Source organism: Trachypithecus francoisi, unplaced genomic scaffold (assembly GCF_009764315.1).
Source record: "Trachypithecus francoisi isolate TF-2019V2 unplaced genomic scaffold, Tfra_2.0 Lachesis_group18, whole genome shotgun sequence".
Taxonomy (NCBI): domain Eukaryota; kingdom Metazoa; phylum Chordata; class Mammalia; order Primates; family Cercopithecidae; genus Trachypithecus; species Trachypithecus francoisi.
The window spans coordinates 67,454,057-67,477,608 of record NW_022681463.1 but is presented as its reverse complement, the minus strand read 5'-3'; the positions used below and the strand labels follow the sequence as shown (position 1 = coordinate 67,477,608).

Sequence of the window (23,552 nt, the reverse complement as noted above, 5' to 3'; positions counted from 1 at the left end):
CTATATATGTCTGAACATGATCTAGTTTGAGGCACTAAGAGGGGTAAGGGGTAAGACATCAATTTGAAATGAGCCCCTAGGAGGAGAGCAACAGGAATCCTGCTAAAATTAAAGCAAAAACAACATCAAATTTATGGTGAAGCTTGGGTGAAATAATGGTGAATTCACTGATGCACTTAAAAGTTTATGGGGAAAATGCCCCCAAAGAAATCAGCAGTTTACAAATGGTTAACTCCTTTCAACAAGGGACAAGTCGATGTTGAAGATGAAGTCCACGGTGGCAAACAACATCAATATCTGAGGAAAAAATTAATCTTGGTCATGCCCTAATAGAGGATGATTGTTGATTAACAGCAGAAACAATTGCCAGTACCCCAGACATCTCGACTGGTTCAGCTCACACAATTACGACTGAAAAATTAAAGTAGAGCAAACTTTCCCCTTGATAGGTGTCAAAACCATTGTGCCCAGATAAGCTGTAGACAAGAGCAGAGCTTTCAATGAAATTTTTAAACCAGTGGGATCAAGGTCCTGAAGTATTTCTTCAAGGAATTCTAAGAGTAGATGAAACATGGCTTTCCCAGTATGATCCTGAAGACAAAGTAAAATCAAAGCTGGCCGGGCGCGGTGGCTCACGCCTGTAATCCCAGCGCTTTGGGAGGCCGAGGCGGGCGGATCACGAGGTCAGGAGATCAAGACCATGCTGGCTAACACAGTGAAACTCCGTCTCTACCAAAAATACAAAAAATTAGCCGGGTGTGGTGGCAGGCGCCTGTAGTCCCAGCTACTCGGGAGGCTGAGGCAGAAGAATGGCCTGAACCCGGGAGGCAGAGCTTACAGTGAGCCGAGATCACGTCACTGCACTTCAGCCTGGGTGACAGAGCGAGACTCCGCCTCAAAAAAAAAAAAAAAAAAAAAAAAGTTTTTGGGGATGCTCAAGGTATTATTCTTGTTGACCTTCTAGAGGGTCAAAGAATGATAACATCTGCTTATTACAAGAGTGTTTTGAGAAAGTCAGGCAAAGCTTTAGCAGAAAAAAGCCTGGGAGAGCTTTATTAGAGAGTCTTTCTCCACCACAATGTTTCTGCTCATTCCTCTCATCAAACAAGAGCAATTTTGCAAGAGAATCAATAAGAACTCATTAGGTATGCACCTTACAGTTCTGATTTGGCATCTTGTAACTTCTTTTTGTTTCCTAATCTTAAAAAAACAACCTGTAAAGGGCATCTAGTTTTCTTCAGTTAATATCATGAAAAAGACTGCGCTGACATGGTTAAATTCCCAGGACCCTCAGTTCTTTAGGGATAGACAATGGCTGGTAGTATCACTTACAAAAGTGTCTTGACCATGATGGAGCTTATGTTGAGAAATCAAGTTTATATATTTTATTATCTTTGATTCCATTTTTCCACAAACTTTTAAAATTTCCCCTGTACATGAATTCTAGCAGAAGGTAGGAAATAAGATGGTATATCAGAGGCAGAGAAGTAGTAAAAAAACCAGTAAGACCAAAAATAGTAAGATAGTATATGTTGCCTCAGACTGGAAGGAGAAAGTTATTAAGCTGGTTAGGTGGTTTGGCAAAATACTGGGAATGAGGGACTTAAATGAGAAAATGGATAAATGTAAAAAATAAAATTATAAAGCCAGAGAAAGTCTTCCAAGATGTCATGTGGAAAAAAAGAAATAGAAAAAATAAATGAGTGTAATAACAAATGGACATTTATTATAAGCCTGACATTGTGTAGAGTGCTTTTTATGTATTATTTCCATTCCTTACCATCACCTAATTTTTATAGATGAGATACCTGAGGTTCAAAAGCCACTTGGATTTTCATCAACAGCAAACCCTGGATTTGAACCACAGTCAATCTGGCTCCAAAGTATATGGCCTTTTACATTATAACACAACTTCCCATGACAAATCCATAAAGTCAGATCCAAATCACGGAAAATTTTCTGTTTTTGCTTTGGGTGGTGGTTACAGAGGTCTGTGTTTTATAATTATTCATTAAGCTGTATATATTTTAGCATATTTTTCTGTATTATATATGTTATGTTTCACAGACACACCCACACAAATGAGTCTATATATAAAAGGCTGGAAAGAAAAGAAAAAAAAAAAAAAGAAGAGAAGTTGGCCACAAACAAGGGGCCCTAGGCCGGGCACAGTGGCTCACGCCCGTTATCTCCGCACTTTGGGAGGCCAAAGCAGGCGGATCACCTGAGGTCAAAAGTTCGAGACTAGCCTGGCCAACATGGTGAAACCCCATCTCTACTAAAAATACAAAAATTAGCCACACGTATAATCCCAGCTACTCAAAGAGGCTGAAGCACGAGAATCGCTTGAACGTGGGGGGCGGACATTGCAGTGAGACAAGATTGCACCACTGCACATTGCACTCTACCCTGGGTAACAGAGGGAGACTCTGTCTCCAAAAAAAAAAAAAAAGAAGTGGAAGGTCCTAAAGGTAAAAGTAGATAGGACTTATTTTATTTATTTATTTATTTTTATTTATTTTTTTGAGACAGAGTCTCACTCTGTCACCTAGGCTAGAGTGCAGGGGTGCCATCTCGGCTCACTGCAAGCTCCGCCTCCCAGGTTTACACCATTCTCCTACCTCAGCGTCCCAAGTAGCTGGGACTACAGGCGCCCGACACCACGCCCGGCTAATTTTTTTTTTTGTATTTTTTAGTAGAGACGGGGTTTCACCATGTTAGCCAGAATGGTCTTGATCTCCTGACCTCGTGACCCCCCACCTCGGCCTCCCAAAGTGCTGGGATTACAGGTGTGAGCCATCGCGCCCGGCCGAATTTATTTTATTTTTGAGTCAGGGTTGCTCTATTACCCAGGCTGGAGTGCAATGGCACGATATTGGCTCATGGCAATCTCCACATTCCAGGCTCAGACGATCCTCCCACCTCAGCCTCCCAAGCAGATGGGACTACAGGCATGTGCCACAATGCCTGGCTAATTTTCGTGGGGGGTTTTTTTTGTTTGTTTGTTTTCTTTTTTCTTTTTTGGTAGAGCTGGGATTTTGCCACATTGCCCAGGCTGGTCTTGAACCTGGACTCAAGCAATCCACCCACCTTGGCCTCCTAAAGTGCTGGGATTATACAGGTGTGAGCTACCACACCCGGGCAGAATTTATTTTTTCAACAGCTAAAATAAAACTTACCTTTACTTAAATAAACACTGTTATAGAAAACAAACATGATAGTATTTTAAAAAGTGTTAAGGGCCTGGGGGTGGAGAATGGGAAAGGTTGTGGCACACAATGAAAGCAAATGGTATTTTTAAATACTAAAAACTCTTAGTGGCAACATTTATATACCACTATTCTTATCTAGCCAACTGAAAATTCCTTGGACAACATTTAGCAAAATATCCCAAGTTTCAGTCTAGATGCTCTTAAATGCAAAAAAAGCATTTGTTTTAATATATTTGGAGTTCAAACTTATATTCTCCCCAGTTAATCCAAATTAACGAAGTTTAAGGCACAGCACTGAGATATCACTAAACAAAAATGGAAATAGGATCAGTTCCTCAAAAGATGCCACTGAGTTTTGCTTCTTCTCTTCTGGGTAAGTATAACCTGTCCCCTTATTCTTAATTTGCAGACAAAAAGTCTGATGTTGGACAACTTATCATCCCGTTAAAGACAACACAGAGGATCAGTAATCAGGTGGAAGATTCCCAGGGTAAGAAAGAGTCACTTAGTTCTGGAAACCATTCACGCTGACTTAGTCACGAGGTTAATCTATATATAGACTCATAAGCAAAGAGTGACTCAAACATTATTTGGGTTGTTTTAAAATATTACTTAATAAAAAGTCCTAACAAAGACTATAAATATTTGAGATAAGTTAAAGCAGGCAATAAACAGATAAAAATTTCCTAGAAAACACACACATCCTTCAGAAATCAAAGCGAGAAGCACTCTGAGTCTGCTAGATATAATCACAGAATAATAAAATTAAATTAAAATATATGACAACTGAAAAACATCATAAGTACAAAGCCAAACTGAACTCACTGGTTAAATAATAATCCAAACTTTAAAATTAACTGAAAAAAACTGAATAGGGAGTCAAATCCATACTTACTTATCATCCCTTTCTAGACATTTGACTAGAATTGGTAAAATCCCAGATTTTATTAAGTCATCAATCGGTGGATTTCTGTCACTGGATAGCAGTTTTCTAGGAAAATAAATATAAGAAATTAATTGCTATAATTTTCAAACTGTGAAAAGAAATAACAACGTATTAACTTCTAGACCACCAGGTAACACGACTGAGGAATGACACAATTCTCTCTCTGGACAAAGTAGTATTTACCTTGCTGCCTGGACAGCACTCAATTGGACCACTGGGTTGTCACTTGTGGCATTCTGCAATACCAAATGTAAATTTCAGAAATGAAAAAAAAATCAATTTCAAAATACTTCAAAATGAGAATATTAAATTAATAACATACCTGCAATATAGCTTCTAGTGTTACATTTTGCTTAAAAAGAAAAAAAAACATAGTTCAGCAGAGTTTATTAGCAAAATCACATTCATTAAATAGTGTACCCGATAAAGTTAAAGTTAATATACTTATTATAAAGTTGGTGTCATATTAAAAATGAAGTTCTCACAGTTACTATAAAAATTAAAGTCACTATAAAAACATGGTAACTTACTGCTTTAAAATCAGCATCAACATCTGAATCTTCTAGACTTTCTTCTTGGGGAACATTTCTCTTTTTCAATAAGTGTTCATCTCTTTTGTTCTGAAAGGCAACCAATAAATGCTTAAGAAGTCGTAAGGACTGCTGTTAATGAAAAATCCATTAAAACGACTTCAACTGTACTAGGCAATTATGAAACAAATACTGAACACATAAGGATAATATGAATTAAACGTGCATACTGCAAACCAATGACAAGGGTCACATTCTCGCTTTGGTAACAAAATTACCTGGCTTGCTTTTACACACACGCTTCATTAAGCACCCACTGTAGTTTTTTTTTTTTTTTTTTTGAGACAAGAGTCTTACTCTGTCACCCAGTCTGGAGTGCAGTGGCACAATCTTAGCTCACTTCCAACCTCTGCTTCCCGGGTTCAGGTGATTCTCATGCCTCAACCTCCTGAGTAGCTGGGATTACAGTCATGAGCCACCACACCCGGCTAATTTTTATATTTTTAGTAGAGATGCATTTTTGCCATGTTGGCCAGAATGATCTCAAACTCCTGGCCTCAAGTGATCTGCCTGCCTCCAGCCTCCCAAAGTGCGGGGATTATAGGCATGAGCACAGGCCAGCACCAACTGTTTTGGCCATGTTGGTGTGCCTCCTAATCTCTAGGAAAGATTTAAATTTGGAGATGCAATATTATTATAAAGTCTAGCAAATATATTTCAACTGGCATGCTAGTTTTCATTTACTTATGGCTAATGGTTACCTGCAGCAGTTTATTAAGAAACCAGCTTAATGGGAAGAGCCCAATGCTCAAATGTTGAGGTTTGCATATGCTTGCTAGGTGTGGGGAGTAGGAATTCATGAACATAAATGCCGCCTACCCGCCATCATCTCAGATTTAAACTCTTGCTATCTGGCTTTTACAAACAAAAATTCTCTATTAGCAAATCAATTTCCAAATTTCACTGAACTTCAATTGTTTGTTACGGTAACCTGTGCCATTTTACACATGTAGCTGTGACTAAATCAAGGATTTTCTCTAAGTTTTTAGTTTTTCTATAGAATTAAAACAAGTTACATCAAGAGACCAAATAATGTCTAACATCCTTTTCAATTAAAAATTTCAAAAGGCAAACTTCTAATGTTTGCTATATTTACAAGGTATTTCATTATAACAAAGTTACTGAAGAGACATTACTATTGATGTTAAAATTCAGATAAACTAGAAAATAAGATTCAGATACTTATTTCTATACGGATATAGAAACATGCTTATCCGCATGCCAATTTTTGTGCTGGGTATAAGCAAGCACATTTAAATAAACTGGTGTCTATATATGTCAATCATTAGTAGTTTACCAATTTCCACTTGTATAAGCATACTTCTTTAGTAACTTAACCAATTCTAAAATATTTTTAAATTACAGCATCTCACATTATATAATCTCACATTATAAGCACCTCATTATATATATATGTGTGTGTGTGTGTGTGTATATATTCAAATCCATGCAGTGATATTTTACATGGTTTCAAGTGGCTTCCCACAGAATATTCATTAAAGTGGGAAAACTTGGCAGACAGCATTCTTGACCAAATGACAAAAGGTGTCACTATCAGTGAAGAACAAATCAACACTGTGTGCCTCCTGGGGTCTTGTGTACTAATAAAACATAACTTCTGTGGTATTCCTAACATAAATAAATAACCTGAGAAATGCCAGAAAAACCCAAGTCTGTCATTCTACCAAAAAAAAAAAAAAAAAAAAGCCCTATATTCTTCAAAAATGTAGTCATGAAAGATAAAGACTGAGGAAGAGTTCCAGATTGAAGGAGACTAAAGAAACATGACAACTAAATGCCATCTCTGATCTTGGCTTGGATCTTGGATTTATAAAGGACATAACTGGGAACCATATGCAAAATCTAAATTGGTTCTATGGATTGAATGGTAGATTTTTACCTAAGTTAGTTTGACAAGTGTACTGTGCTTACATTGGGAAACTATCTGTTTTTATGAAATATAAGTTGTTGTATTAAGGGAATTGAAGCATGATGCTTGCAATTTAACTGGTTCAAGGAAAAAAATGTATACAAAGATAATAATGCAAATATGAAAAATGCTAGGGAACCTGGGTGCTGAGTGAAGGGTATATGATGTTTCTATACTATTCTCACAACTTTGAACTTCAAACTACAAATCTGAAATTGTGTAAAATTAAAAAAAAAATTACAGTTACACTCTATGTTGTAATATATATAGAAATGTTTAACATCTCTTGGATTTAATCCATTTAAACAGTTTTAACAAAGTTTACTGACAAGTTAACCCCTACCCCCAAATGATTTTAACACTGATTCCATTCTATTTTCATTCTTTGACTCTATTTTCCTCTTTTCCAGAGCCTGATCAATCAAGCTTCCAGAGGTCTTTAAGGAATCTTACTCCCTCTATTCCTCCTTTCCAAGTATTTCTGGAATAGAAGAAATATAAAGCATAAATACAACTAAAGTTTCCTACATATACAGATCTCCAATCTGGGGATAGCATTTTATCATTATATAGGATGTATGCTGTCTTTTTTGGTAGATACCCTTTATCGGGCGAGGCAACTCCTTTCTATTCCTAACTTGCTAATAACTTTTTTCTTTATAAGCCATGAATGAGTGCTTAATTTCATCAAATTGTGCTTCTTTCCATCTATTGAAATGGATATTATATTTCCACTTTCATCTGTAAATATGGTAAATTAAATGACTTTCTAATATTAAAATATCCCTGCAAGTCCTGGAAACTTTATTAGAATTTTTAAAAAAATATTCATTCCTGAAATCAATTTGTTAATATTTTATTTAGGATTTTTTTCCTCAATGTTCCTAAGTGAAACTGGCTAAAAAGCATCTTTTCTCAGACTGTCTTGGTCTGTTGCTTGGGATCATGGTTTTGCCAGCTTCATAAAATGAGTTGGGAAGTGTTCCCTCTTTACCTTCTCTGAAATCATTTAATAAGGCTGGAATTATCTGTTCCTTCAATGTCTGCCAGAGTTCCACCTGTAAGACTACCTTTTCTTTTACAGGATGGTGGGAGAGGTTAAATTTTTAGCTGTATTAAATTGATTTTTTTTTTTTTTTTTGAGACAGAATTTCGCTCTCGTTGCCCAGGCTCGAGTGCAATGGCGCAATCTCGGCTCACCACAACCTCCACTTCCCGGGTTCAAATGATTCTCCTGCCTCAGCCTCCGAAGTAGCTGTTACAGACATGCGCCACCACACTCGGCTAATTTTGTATTTTTAGTAGAGACAGGGTTTCTCCATGTTGGTCAGGCTGGTCTCGAACTCCTGACTTCAGGTGATCTGCCCACCTCATCCTCTCAGAATGCTGGGATTACAGGAGTGAGCCACCGCGCCTAGCCTCTTTGATTTTTTTTTTTTTAAGATCTATTCAGGTTATCTTCTTGAGTCAGCTGGGTAAATTAGTTTTTTCTGCTAGGAAATTGCCCTCTTCACATAAATCTCCAAATTTATCTGCGTAAGTTTTTTGTTTTCTTGATTTTTGTTTTTGAGACAGAGTCTCACTCTGTTGTCCAGGATGGAGTACAGTGGCATGATCTTGGCTCACTGCAACCTCCGCCTCCCAGATTCAAGTGATTCTCCTGCCTCACAGCCTCATTAAGTAGCTGGGATTAAAGGCGAGCACCACCATGCCCAGCTCATTTTTGTATTTTTAGAAGAGACAGGGTTTACCATGTTGTCCAGGCGGGTCTCGAACTCCTGGCCTCAAGTGATCCGCCTGCTTTGGCCTCCCAAAGTGGTGGGATTACAGGCGTGAGTCACTGTGCCTTGCCTATTTGCGTAAGTTTGCTCATACTTAAATTGTAGATTGTTTGCAAAAATGGCAGTAATTCCCCTTCCCATATCCAGTCCCATACTGACTGCAGGCATGGCTGTGTGACTTACTTTGGCAATGGGACGTTAAGCAAACAGACTCGAAAAGTGCTTACACATCAGGGACAGGTTCTCTTTTGCTACTTTTTTCCTGAAACCATCCTGTGAACACTGAGCCATGGAGAATGAGACTGCGTGTCTCATGAGAATGAGACAACCAAGTCCCAGCCAAGTTACCTGAGACCATGCTAGATCATCTAGTCACCAACCAACCCTGCCAGCTGACCAGAGACAATAAGGGAAGCCTGCAGAAAACAGCTGAACTGGCCTATGCGAGAAAAACCCACTCCACCAACCCACAAAACCGTTAGCTCAATAAAATGGCTATCGTTTTAAGCTACAAAGTTTGGAGTGGTGTATCATGCAGCAAAAAACTAGCTGATGCACTCATGTTTTTAAATTTATGCTGTATTTAAATTAATATGACTTCTAAAATTCCTAGTATTTTGTTGTTGTTCCTTCTCTCTACTTGCTATAAATTTGTCTCGAATTACCACTTTAACCGTATTCTACAGGTTCTGACATGTAATAGTTTTCCTACTGTTCATTTTTAGGTATTCTTAGATTCCATTAAGATTTCTTTGATGCTCAATATATTCAATATATTCAGACGTACTTTAAAACATGAGGTTTTTGTAACTGTCTTATTCTAATTATATTGTGGTCAGAGAACATGTATGTACAACACACTGAAATTAGCTGACACCTGCTTTATACTAGAAGTTCCCAAACTTTCTCAGTCCACAGTGTAGGCCAAAGTACTCATTTGGGAAAAAGAAAAGAAAAACAAATAAATTGAAAGAAAAAATTATTTCACTCTTAGATAAAATAACTGTAGAAAGGAATGTAGTGTTATTTAAATGTTTAAACTGTGGACTATCTCAAGATCTAAGTCTGTGGTGTCTGAAAGATGTCACTGTATTTCTCCCAAAATTAAAATATCCCAAAGACTCTTTCAGGTCACTGTGGAGCCCCATGTTACCTCAGTGCACAGTTTGGAAACTATAACTTATTCTATCATAAAACCAGTTTCCAAATACATATGTGGTTTTACATGTGTTTATTAGTTAAAATTTGTGAATTATTTACATTTTCTATCTCTTCTTAATTGGTGTTTATTCATTACTAAGAAGACAATCTCCCACAATGATTATTTGATGAATTTCCTCTTCTAAATTTGCAAATTTTGACTTTATATATACACACACATATATAGAGAGAGAGAGAGAAGAGAGAGAGAGAGAGAGAGACATGCTATTAGGCATATACTAGTTTAAAGCTATTATAGCTTCTTAGTAAATTCTTTCTTTTATCAAACATTAGGTAACAACCCCTGCATTTAAACTGAAAACATCCTAACATAGACCAAAATATCTATGGCACAAGAACCATACTTCACTTTTTCTTTTTTTAAGATGGAGTTTTTGCTCTTATTGCCCAGGCTGGAGTGCAATGGTGCGATCTCGGCTCACTGCAACCTACGCCTCCCGGGTTCAAGTGATTCTCCTGCCTCAGTCTCCTGAGTGCCTCCACGCCCGGCTAATTTTGTATTTTTAATAGAGATGGGGTTTCTCCATGTTGGTCAGGCTGGTCTCGAACTCCTGACCTCAGGTGATCCACCCGCCTCAGTCTCCCAAAGTACTAGGATTACAGTCTTGAGCCACTGCGCCCGCCCCATACTTTACTCTTAACAAAAATAAGTACAAGCCAAGGAAAAATAATCACTGGGCAGGTTTCTAATGGTCAGATTAATCATTAAAACCAATAACTTAAACTGTCCCTTCACTTGATACCTAGAGATTTTTACTCTCCTGAAAACTGCACTACAATAAATTCAGCATCCATAAAGGGTATACTTCTCTTTTGTCAAGTGAGAAAGAAGCTCAGGGGTTATGGGAACTTCCCTAACTTCAATACCCAACTAATCCTTAAACACACATATGGATTAGCTGGATTTCTTAAATTCCTTTAAAAATCCATTATTAATCTATTATCCATGTATGCGTGTATTTATCTAGCCCTTTTGGATCTTGTTTTCTACTAGGTTGAACCACATGAACTGTTTTGTAGGTCAAAGCAGTTAACTATGGGCAATTTCTTATAACCCAACTTAATATATTGTTTGAGTTAGTAAGTTCTATATGTTATTAATCTGTACATAAAGTACTTCCTTTTCATTCCAAATTCTTCTTTCCATCTTGAAAAACTGGCTTGCAATTCTATACCTAAACTTGTGGAGCAAATTTGATGTCACTTCTTTTAAATCTTATGAAAAGGATAATTACATTATTTATCAGCCCCCTTTCAAGCTTGAAATAAGTAATTAAATGTTTTTATCCAATAATACCCTAATTTTAAATCCTCATCTAGTTTAGGCTTTAGTTCCTTAGGGTTTGTTTTCTTTTCTTTCTTTTTTTTTTTTTAATTTTAGAAACAGTCCAACCCTGGTTGCATCTAAATGCTTTTAACGAGGCAGGAAAACATACTCAATGAAAATTCCCCTCACTATTAACATTTATGAAATGATATTACTGCTGCATGACTACATGGATATTCACCCACAAGTTTTATAAGTTTACATTTTGGGCACTCTGTTCAGTGTATTACACTTTGATTGAAACAAATTTTTTAAAATAACACTATTGGTTCATCAATCATGTAAGAACTGACAATCTAATGCACGTTTCTTTTTTCCCTGCAGGATCATTATCAAATAGCTGCTTTTTTGGATACTAACTTAGGCTTTTTTTGGTAACTGAAATTTTTATTGAGATAATTGTATATTCACATGCAGTTATAAGAAATAATATGGGCCGGGTGCAGTGGCTCACGCCTGTAATCCCAGGACTTTGGGAGGCCAAGGCAGGCGGATCACAAGGTCAGGAGATCGAGACCATCCTAGCTAACATGGTGAAACCCCATCTCTATTAAAAATATAAAAAATTAGCCGGGCGTGGTGGCATGCACCTGTAGTCCCAGCTACTCGGGAGGCTGAGGCAGGAGAATGGCGTGAACCTGGGAGGTGGAGCTTGCAGTGAGCAGAGACGGCGCCATTGCACTCCAGCCTGGGCGACAGAGTGAGACTCTGTCTCAAAAAAAAAAAAAGAAATAATATTGAGATCCCTTGTATGCTTTACCCAGGTTACCCCAATGTTAACACTTTGCAAAACTATATTACAACTGGGATACTGACATTGATACAATCCATTTGTTTTATTTAGACCTCATTTTACATGTATTTGCGTGTGTGTGTGTATTACATCCCATACAGTTTTATCACCTGTATAGATTCATGTTATCTACCACCAGAGTCAAGATGGCAAACAATTCCAAAAACATAAGATGCATGCCTCCTGACCTTTTATATGCAAAACCACATCCTTCTCATCTCTCTGACACCCTATATAACCCCTGGCAACTATTAACCTGTCTTCCATTTCTAAAATTTTATCATTTCAAAAATGTTATATAAATGGGATCATACGGCATACAACCTTTTTGTGACAGAATCATAGGCTCAGCATACTTCTTCGGAGATTTATATAAATTGTTGCTTGTATCAACAACTGTTGCTTATGTAATTGTTCATTTTTATTGCTGAATAGTATTTTATCATATTGATATACTGTAGATATATTACAGTATGTCTATTTACCCATTAAAGGCCATCTGTGTTGTTTCTAAGTTTTGGCCATTAAAAATAAAGTTGCTATACAGGCATGCATGTACAGATCTCATATGAATATAAATTTTCCTTTCTCTGGGATACATGTCCAGGACTGTAAGCACTGGGTTACACAGAGGTTTCATGTTTAGACAAAAAACGGACAAACTGTTTTCCAGAGTGACTGTACCATTTTACGTTTCCACCACTAACATGAGTGATCAGTTTCTCCACATTGTTGCCAGCATTTGGTGTTGACACTATTTATTTTAGCTGTTCTGATAGATGTGTAGTTGTGGCTTTAATCTCTATTTCCCTAATAGCTAACGATGCTGAACATCTTTTCATGTGCTTATTTAATGTCTGTATGTCCTCCTTTCAATGAAATGACTGTTCACATCTTTTTAAATTAGATTGTTTTGGTTTTTCTTACTATTAAGAGTGTGTGTGTGTGTTGAGTCAGGGGTCTCACTATGTTGCCCAGGCTAGAGTGCAGTGGCTGTCCATAGGCAAGATCATAGCATACTGCAGCCTCCAACTCCTGGGCTCAAGTGTTGTTTCTGCCCCAGCCTCCTGAGTAGCTGGGAATACACATATATGCCACTGCACCTGGCTCTTACTGCTGAGTTTTGAGAGTTCATTATACGTACTGGATACTAGTCTTTTACTGGATATGTGGTTTAACAGATATTTTCTTCCAATATCTAGCTTGTCTTTTCTATCTTTTCATATGGGCTCTCACACAGCAAAATTTTTAATTTAATCAGGTCCAATTTATCAATTGTTCTTTTATGGATTAGTCTTTTGTGGTCAAATATAACTCTTTGCTTCTTTCCAGATCCAGAAAATTCTCTATGTTTTTTCCTAAAAGTTTTATAGCTTTGTGCTTTACATTTAAGTCTATAACCCATTTTGTATTTTTGCATAAGGTGTGAAGTTCAGGCTCATCATTTTTGAAAAAGCTATCCTTCCTTCCATTGAATTGGTTTTGTAACTTTGCTATAAATCAACTGGATGTATTTGTGCAGGCATATTTCTGTGTTATATTTTCTGTTCTGTTGTCTATGTCTTTCCTTCTAGCAATAACACACAGTATTGATTACTATAGCTATATACTATAAGCTTTCATATTAGGTGAAATAATTTCCTCTTTTTCTTCTTTGTTAAGTTTTAGTTATTCTAGAGACTGTGCTTTTCCATACATATTTTTAAATGTTTGTCTATGTCCACAAAATATCTTGGTTGAATTTCAATAGGATCAATTTAGGGAGATCAATTTAGGGAGCATCAATGTCATTATTATGTTGAGGCTTCCAATCCATGAACACGGTATACGTCTCTCCATTTCTTTAAGTCTTGTTCCATGTCTTTCATCAGTATTTTGTAATATTCACTGTATAAATCCTGTACATGTTTGTTAATGTATACGGAAGTATTTTCTTTTCTTTGAGTTGTCTAAAAGTTGTATTTTTTTATTTTGGTTTCTACATGTTCAGCATACATAAATGCGACTGATTTCTTTATTCTGGGACCTTGCTAAACTCACCTGTTAGTTCCAGGAGCTTTCTGATAGATTCCTTGGGATGTTCTACACAGATAATCACATTATCTGCAAATAGGGACAGTTTTAGTTCTTCCTTTACAAACTACATACCTTTCATTTCTTTTTCTTGCCTTATAGGGTAATGGCTAGAACCTCCAACATTATACTGGGTAAGAGCAGTTATGATAGACATCACCACCTTGCTTCTGAATCTCAGGGGAAAGCATTTAGTCTTTCATCATTAAGTATGATGTTAGCTGTGAGGTTTTTGTGGTGCTCTTTATCAAGATGAGGTAATTCCTTTCTATTCCTTTTACCAGAAATGAGTAACTGATATGATCGTATTTTTCTTCTCTGGCTTGTTGATATGGGGGAATTTAGAGTATTTTTAAAAATATATTTCAAACAATTAACTAAAACAAGTACTGGATCTTATCAACCAAGTGGGGCACTTGGGTGGATTTTTTCTTTATGTAGGATCTTAAACCTGCCTCACCTCCAAATCTAATGAAAATAAGGGACTTGGCCGGGCGCAGTGGCTCACGTCTGTAATCCCAGCACTTTGGGAGGCCGATGTGGGTGGATCACGAGGTCAGGAAATCAAGACCACCCTGGCTAACACGGTGAAACCCCGTCTCTACTAAAAATACAAAAAAATTAGCTGGGTGTGGTGGCGGGTGCCTGTAGTCCCAGCTACTTGAGAGGCTGAGGCAGGAGAATGGCGTGAACCCGGGAAGCGGAGCTTGCAGTGAGCCGAGATCGCGCCACTGGACTCCAGCCTGGGCAATAGAGCGAGACCCCATCTCAAAAAAAAAAAGGGGGGGGGGGGACTTAGGCCTATCTGACTGACCAATCATCAAGAAAAGATTAGATCAAGTTTAATATAATGTGCCGAAAGTTGAAAATACAAGTAACAGGTTTTTGAGCTTATTCTCAACCCACGAAGCATTATTCAACCAACACACATGTATTTTGAGAGGCATTATAGCATAATGGTTAAGAGCTCTGCCATTTATTAGCGTGTGACTATGCAAGTCACTTAATTCCTACATAACTCTGTCTACAATGTGATTAAAAAAAAGGAGGTACAAATGTGTTTAAGTGTTGATGCATAAAAGCCTCACTAAATTGGGAAGAAAGAGAACAAGGAGGTTAAGAGAAAAAACAACTCACACAAAAGGAGTCAGAGGCCAGGTAAACAGTAAATATTAATAAACAGATGTCATCTGTCATCCTCAATTTTGACGGATCAATATCTGTTATTTGAAGTGTGATCCTTACACTGGTTAATAATTCTCAAACTATTTGTTACAGTTCTGCTACAAGATAAGGGAGGTTTTACCTTCAGGGTGATAAGCGTCTAAAGTAACAAAAAAGGTGGGGAGGGGAGCTTGTGCCAGAACATAAATCAATTGTGAAACTAAGCACACTGTTTAGTTCAGTTCTTTAGACAGAAAGACCTACTTTAAACATAATATTTTTTAAAAGTTGACAAAAATTCTATATATTTATTGAGTAAAACATGATGCTTTGAAGTATATATATGCTGTGGAATGGCTTTTATAAGTTAATAAACACAGCTGAGTGCAGTGGCTCATGCCTGTAATTCCAGAACTTTGGGAGGTTAAGGCGGGCAGATTGAGCTCAGGAGTTTAAGACCAGCCTGGGCAACATGGCAAAACCCCGTCTCTACCAAAAATACAAAAAATTAGCTGAGCATGGTGTTGAGCACCTGTAGTCCCAGCTACCCAGATACTTTGATCAGTATCTCCCCAAATCCCTGTGCCTCCTACCCCTGGTAACCACCATCCTACTCTCTATTTCTATGAGTCTAGCTTTTTTTAGACTCCATGTATAAGTGAGAGCATGTGATATTTGCCTTGTTTGCCTGACCTATTTCTGGTAATGTAATGTCCTCCAAGTTCGTCCATGTTGTTGCAAAAGAGAGGGTTTCTTTCTTTTAAGGCTGAAAAGTATTCCACTATGTACACATATCACATTTTCTTTTTCTGTTTGTCTACTGGTGGACATTTAGGTTGATTCCTTATCTTGGGTATTGTGATACAATAAACATGGGAGTGCAGATATCTCTTCAACATGTAGGTTTCATTTTTCCTTTGGATATATACATAGTAGTGGGATTGCTTTATCACAAGGTAGTTCTATTTTTAGGAACTTTCCCATACTGCTTTTCTATAATGGCTGTACTAACTTACGTTCTGACCAAGAGTGTACAAGAGTTTCCTTTTCTCTACATCCACACCAACATGTGTTATCTTTCATCTTTTTGATAACAGTTATCAACAGGTGTTAAGATGAAATCTCACAGTAGTTTTAATTTTATTTCTCTGATTATTAGTAATGTTGAACAATTTTTAATATACCTATTAGCCATTTCTATGTTTTGAGAATGTTTATTCTGGTTTTTGTCCTTTTTTTTGAGATGGGAGTCTTGCTCTGTCGCCCAGACTGGAGTGCAGTGGCGTGATCTTGGCTCACCGCAGCCTCCGCCTCCCAGGTTTAAGCAATTCTCCTGCCTCAGCCTCCCGAGTAGCTGGGACTACAGGCAAGTGCCACCACACCCGGCTACTTTTTTGTATTTTTGGTAGAGATGGGGTTTCACCGTGTTTTTGGTCTCAATTTCCTGACATTGTGATCTGCCCGCCTTGGCCTCCCAAAGTCTTGGGATTACAGGCGTGAGCCACCATGCCCAACCCTTGCCCATTTTTTAATTGATTAGTTTTCTTGCTATTGAGTTGAATTCCTTACATAATATTAACCCCTTATCAGATGTATGGTTTGCAAATATTTTCTATAGGTTCTCTCTTTATTAATAGTCTCTTTTGCTGTGCAGAACCTTTTAAATTTGATATAACTGCATCTGTCTGTTTTTGTTTTGTTTTCTGTGTTTTTGGGGTCATATCCAGGAAAACATTGCCCAGACCAATATCATGGAGATTTTCCCCCCGTGTTTTCTTCTAGTAGTTTTACAGTTTCACATCTTATGTTTACATTTTAATCTATTTTGAGTTGATTTTTCTACATGGTGTGAAATAAGGGCCTGGTCTCATTCTTCTGCATGTAGATAGCCAGTTTTCCCAAGACCATTTATTGAAAAGACTGTCCTTTCCTGTTGCATGTTCTTGGCACCTTTGTCAAAAATCAACCAACTACAAATGTGTGCATTTATTTCTGGGCTCTCTGTTCTGTTCCACTGTTGTGTGTGTGTGTGTTTTTATGTCACTATCATGCTGTTTTGATTACTATAGCTTTGCAGTAGATTTTCATATCAGTTAGTGTGATGTTTCCGGGTTCATTAAGATTGCTTTGGCTATTTGGGGTCTTCTGTGGTTTCATACAAATTTTAGAGGTATTTTTTTCTATTTCTGTGAAAAATGACATTAGAGGTGGATACAGATTGTAGTGAATCTGTACCTCGCTTTGGGTAGTACTGATATTTTAATAATATGAATTCTTCCAAATCCATGAACATGGGACATCTTTCCATTTACTTCTGTCAGAAAGACTCTCTTGAAGGAAGCAGTGCCTTCTTTTACATTTTGGCACAAGCTCCCTAACTTGTCACAGAGATCAGGACTTTTGAGTAGCACAGCCTATATCTAAAGTATTTGTCTTAAAACTTCAGGCCGGGTGCGGTGGCTCACACCTGTAGTCCCAGCACTTTGGGAGGCCGATGTAGGTGGATCATGAGGTCAGGAGATCGAGACCATCCTGGCTGACACGGTGAAACCCCGTCTCTACTAAAAAATACAAAAAAAAAAATTAGCCGGTGCGGTGGTGGGTGACTGTAGTCCCAGCTACTCGGGAGGCTGAGGCAGGAGAATGGCATGAACCCGGGAGGCAGAGTTTGCAGTGAGTCGAGATTGTGCCACTGCACTCCAGCCTAGGTGACAGAGCAAGACTCCGTCTCAAAAAAAAAAAAAAAAAAAATTCAATACATAAATATAAGTGCATATTTTTAGAGATCATAATTAAATTTAATTCTTGAATATTAGCACTTAATGAGTATCAACTACACAGACATAATTTGATTAGGCATTTTGAGATGGGTTAAGGAAGAGACTTAGGAGTTATTTGGGAGGCTGGGGTGGAGGGATGTAGATGGATAGTGAATGTGGTTATTACCTGCACTTTAGAAGCTTACAATCTAAGGGAAAATGAAATATTCAAAGCAAAATCCCTTGGAGTAAAATGAATTACAATTGAGGGATGATATCCACTAGTTCAATTTCTCAATGAAACTCTGGGGACTAGCTCTCTTTTGTTTTCAAGAATCTCAATGTCACTAAATAAAAACAATGTGATTCTCTCCTCAATGGAGCAAGAGAGAGAGCAAGGCCTGGAATCAGGGACAGATACTCTGACCATAAAGAGTGGAGGAATCTTCTCTTGAAGAGCTCTCCACATCTCTGCAAAATCACATCAAAATCAAGTAAGTTTTGTCTGAATAAACTTTAGGCGTTGTTTCAGGAAAAGTTTGCTTTCTACTGCTTTCTTGGGGAATTCTTAAATTTGAAATAAGAAATTGCTTGAGATTTCTTTAGTTAATTTCATTTTTGGTCCTACTACAAGTATTTTCAGAAATGGAACCACAGTAACTGGAAAGGAAATAATGTTACCCAGAAAAAAAGAAAGGGCACAAGCTCTAAGGCAACTAAGTTGCCTTAAAACTTCAGGCCGGGCCGGGCAGGTGGCTCAAGCCTGTAATCCCAGCACTTTGGGAGGCCGAGACGGGCGGATCACGAGGTCAGGAAATCGAGACCATCCTGGCTAACACAGTGAAACCCCGTCTCTACTAAAAAAATACAAAAAACTAGCCAGGCGTGGTGGCGGGCGCCTGTAGTCCCAGCTACTCGGGAGGCTGAGGCAGGAGAATGGCGTAAACCCGGGAGGCGGAGCTTGCAGTGAGCTGAGATCTGGCCACTGCACTCCAGCCTGGGCGACAGAGCCAGACTCCATCTCAAAAAAAAAAAAGAAACAAACAAACAAAAAAAAAAACTTCAGGCCGGATGCAGTGGCTCACGCCTTAGTTGCTCTAAGGCAACTAAGGTCAATATTTAAAAAGATATGCTGTGACAAGCAAGAATTTTCAGTTCTATAAATTAGAGAAGGCAGCACAACAACAGGAGGATCAAGTAACCAAATATAAATATAAATTAGTAGCATAGATATATAAGTACATTAGAAGGGCTAAAATGATTAAACTAGAGGAGGCTTCTGAATACTAGAACAAAAAAGTTTTAAAGTGGAATTGCAAGCACGAAAAGTTAAGGAAAAGTAAGGGCCCATATCTGGGGGCAGACGGTGTAATGTTAACAGATGGCAATAAATACTAATTGCTTAATTCCAATTTTACTTCTATTGCATCTATTAAAGAAAGTAATCTTCATTCAGTGAACGAAAATCCAGACAAAAAAAAGACACACACTATTCTACCCATGTAGAGTTCTAAATATGCAAAAAAATCTGTTAGAAATCAGAATAATGGTTACCTTTGGGGATAACTAATGCCTAGAAAGAGGCCCTGGGGTATTCTCTTTTTTGATCCAGGAGCTGGTGGTTACACACATGTGTTCACATTACAAATATTTATCAAGCTGGATACTTACAATGTGTGGACTTTTTGTATGTATGTTGTATGTCAACAAAATGTGAAAAAGAAAAAAAGTTTAAAGTGTTAAGACTGGAAAAATCTCACCTTACTTTATTAAGCTAAGGCTTAACTCATCTCTCTGGTCTAAATGACCCAAAGATCTGAAAGAACTTGCAAATATGATTACCAAGGTATTATTGTGTTCATAAAGGAGTTGTCAGAGAACTGGAATTAGCAAGTATTTTTTAAGCTTATGTTAATGTTTATTAATAAACAAAATGATCGATGATTACATTAATAGATAATAGACATAAAATAATTCTGTCTCTCTCATATTAGCTTTTAATCCATTGATGAATGAAACAAAACAATGATCTTCCTTGTTAATTTTCTAATTTTGGAGCTACTGGGCTAATTAATTACATAGAAAATATTCTACTAAATTTTTTGAAATTTAGTAAGTACATAATACAACTCTTAGTAAGTTATTTTCAAAATTTAATTTTAAAAAGGGGGTGGGGAAAGGGTACAGGAGAATGGATGTCAGGAACTATATACTATACCAATAAGCATGACACTGATTGGCAAAAATTCAAAATATGCTTATTTATTAAACATTTAGAAAAAAATAAGCTAATTCCTATTTATCCTACAGGTTTCAGCTTAAATGTTATTTCTTCAGACAAATCACCTTTGAATGTGCAATTTTTAAAAAACTTCACTCTGTTAACTTTCATGGCTATTTTTCCTCCATAGCATCATTCACAATTTGTAAGGATATATTTGGTTACGTGATTATTTATCTAGTGTTCATCTCCATGAGACAATTGCTCAAATGGTAATGCTTGGTTGAATAACTAAATGCATTTCTGATGAAGACCTTATGAATGTAGTTAAAATGGGCTTCTGGCAATACTGTTTTAAAACTTTACAGATTTGAAGAGCTACCCAGCCAGTGTATGAAGCAAAGTATGTATTTAAAATAATTATTAAATAATAAATGCACAAGTCTATTTCTAGTGACTGTAAGAGAATGTGTACTTTCAGAATCAAGACCTCCTTCCTTCTCCCTACAACTGAAAAGTTTCAAGATGGTAATTTTTTTTAAATTTGATTTTTATTTTTATTTTTTGAGACAGAGTCTCACTCTGTCACCTAGGCTGGAGTGCAGTGGCGCGACCTTGGCTCACTGCAGCCTCTGCCTCCAAGGTTCAAGCAATTCTCCAGCCTCAGCCTCCCAAGTAGCTGGAACTATAGGTGCATGCGACCACACCCAACTAATTTTTGTATTTTTAGTAGAGATAGGGATTCACCACATTGGCCAGACTGGTCTCGAACTCTTGACCTCAGGTGATCTGTCCGCCTTGGCCTCCCAAAGTGTTGGAATGATGGCATGAACCACCGCACCCAGCCCAAGATGGTAATTTAATATAGGAAGGAGTTTTAGGAGTGAATTAGATGAGGAAAAGTCTAACCTAAGACAAAAATCAAAGATGTGAAATAAGTTTTAAATTTATTTTTTAAAAGATATGTGTATAGGCCAGGTGCAGTGGCTCACGCCTGTAATCCCAGCACTTTGGGAGGCTGAGGCGGGCAGATCACGAGGTCAGGAGAACGAGACCATTCTGGCTAATATGGTGAAACCCAGTCTCTACTAAAAATACAACAAATTAGCTGGGCAAGGTGGCAGGTGCCTATAGTCCCAGCTACTTGGGAGGCTGAGGCAGGAGAACGGCATGAACCGGAAGGCAGAGGTTGCAGTGAGCCAAGATTGCACCACTGCACTTCAGCCTGGCCAACAGAGCAAGACCCTGCCTCAAAAAAAAAAAAGAATTAAAAAAAAAGATACGTGTATAGAAAGAGAATTCACTATTATTTTCTTGATTAGCAATTTAAATATTTGTTTCAAATAAAATGTGTTCACATGAATACACAATTTGGGCCAGGCATGGTAGTTCATGCCTGTAATCCCAGCAGAAGGAGAATTGTTTGAGTCCAGGAATTCAAGGTCAGCCTAGGCAACACAGTGAGACCTAGTCGCTACAAAAAATAAACAAAATTAGCTGGGTGTGGTGGTGTGCCTTTATTCATAGCTACTCAAGCGGCTGAGGTGGGAGGACCACTTGAGCCTGGGAGGTCAAGCTTGCAGTGAGTCAAGATCACACCACTTCACTCCAACCTGCACAGAGTGAAACGCTGTCTCAAAAAAAGAAAAAGAAAAAGAAAAAAGAAAACACAATCTGATGAAGGTAACTCTAAGATCCTCCAAAAGCAATGGAAGAAAATACAATAAATTTTAATAACAGTTGCTTTCAGTTGGGAAAATACAAGGCTTTTCTACTTTTATTTATTTATCTAAAGCATCTTTAACAACTATGTATAACTTTTACACGGGGAAAGGGAGAGGAAGCCCACAGAAAGAGGATGTCAAAGAAAAAGTATCTAACTTCATCAGATGTTATGAAATTTCAGTAATGGTGAAGTGCTTCACACAGGGCCTACTACCCTCAGTAAATGAAAGTTATTATGAATACGGACCATGATAAAGTATCCAGTGATGTGTGATTTTAGGGATGATCACGAATTTGCCACAGTATTTTCATTATTCAAGATACACAGAATTTTAACATCAGAAAAATCTAATTACTTTTCTTTAAATGTAAATCAACCTTACCTTCCGCAGTTCCACTGTCACTTCATTTCTATGTCTTCGCATCGTCTAGAAAAGAAAAATAAAGATTACAGATGTATCAAAATACGGATACTGCTAGTATATAAAGATCTCAACTGGGCGCAGTGGCTGACGCCTATAATCCTAGCACTCTGGGAGGCCGAGGCGGGCAAATCACTTGAGGTCAGGAGTTCAAAACCAGCCTGGCCAACATGGTAAAACCCAGTTTCTACTAAAAACACAAAAAAATGAGCCAGGCGTGGTGGCAGACACCTGTAATCCCAGCTACTTGGGAGGCTGAGGCAGGAGAATTGCTTGAACCCAGGAGGCAGAGGTTGCAGCAAGCCGAGGTGGCGCCAGTACACTCCAGGCCTGGGAGACAGAGCAAGACTGCATCTCCCCCCCAAAAAACCTCAAGATATTTGAGTTAGAAGTAATTTAATCTTGGCTGGGCGCAGTGGCTCACACCTGTAATCCCAGCACCTTAGGAGGCTGGAGGATCACTTGGGGCCAGGAGTTCGAGACCAGAGCCAACATGGCAAAACCTCATCTTTACTAAAAATACCAAAATTAGCTGGGTGCAGTAGCATGCCCCTGTAGTCCCAGCTACTCCTGAAGGCTGAGGCTCAAGAATCGCTTGAACTTGGGAGACGGAGGTTGAAGTAAGCTGAGATCATGCCACTGCACTTTAGCTTGGGTGACAGAGCGAGACTCTGTCTCAAAAAATAAATAAATAAAAAAGAAAGAAGAAACGTATAATATCTCAATGACTGACACATCTTATACTTTAAATGATGAGCTACAATTCGTTAAAAAGCCAAATTCTGTATCTTACTGGATATCTGTTGGTTAATTTTGTAGAAGGTGGGACTTGGCTGCCTAGGACCCATTTTCCTGCCCTAATTGTACCCAGTCATCTTTGGGGAATTATATCCTTCCCATCCTGAAGTCTTAATGAGACCTAAGTAGCTCACTCTCTCCTAGCTTAAATAGGTCACGAGACTCAACTACACTAACAGAATTATCTCCTCTATAACTCTGAATCTTAAGGAGAAAGGGAAAAAAAGGCACATTAAATTCCAAAGGAAGAATTTTGGACAAGGTGGTAAATAATGCCTATATCCTTGACTTGCTCAATTCCCAGTTCTTCCATTTCTCTACTCACCTTATGAACTACCTTATATTCTTCCAATAAATTATGATTTTGCTTAAGTCAGCCATAGATGGTTTCTGATGCCTGCAATCAATGAATTGTATCTCTAATGATTCATATTTTTAAAAAGTAAATTCATTGGCATGGCCTTAAAAACATGAAAATAAAAATAAATTTGAGACAGATGTTTTGTATCAAAAGGTAAGATATCCTTCTGAGTTTATTAAGAGGTATGCCTTATGAGGAAACACTGAAATAATATATATCTCCCCTCTAA

At 37.8% G+C, this 23,552-nt stretch overlaps 1 protein-coding gene across 1 annotated transcript in view; it reads right to left on the bottom strand.

Annotated features, from left to right (window-relative positions):
• Positions 1-23,552, bottom strand: part of KPNA3 (karyopherin subunit alpha 3) — a 99,040-nt gene that overhangs the window by 29,132 nt on the left and 46,356 nt on the right. The window contains exons 2-6 of the mRNA XM_033176857.1: positions 22,126-22,170; positions 4,689-4,778; positions 4,481-4,510; positions 4,342-4,394; positions 4,108-4,203 (exon numbers count right to left, since the gene is read on the bottom strand). Of these exons, the coding sequence (XP_033032748.1) occupies positions 4,108-4,203; positions 4,342-4,394; positions 4,481-4,510; positions 4,689-4,778; positions 22,126-22,170 (314 nt within the window). The remainder of the gene's footprint in view (positions 1-4,107; positions 4,204-4,341; positions 4,395-4,480; positions 4,511-4,688; positions 4,779-22,125; positions 22,171-23,552) is intronic.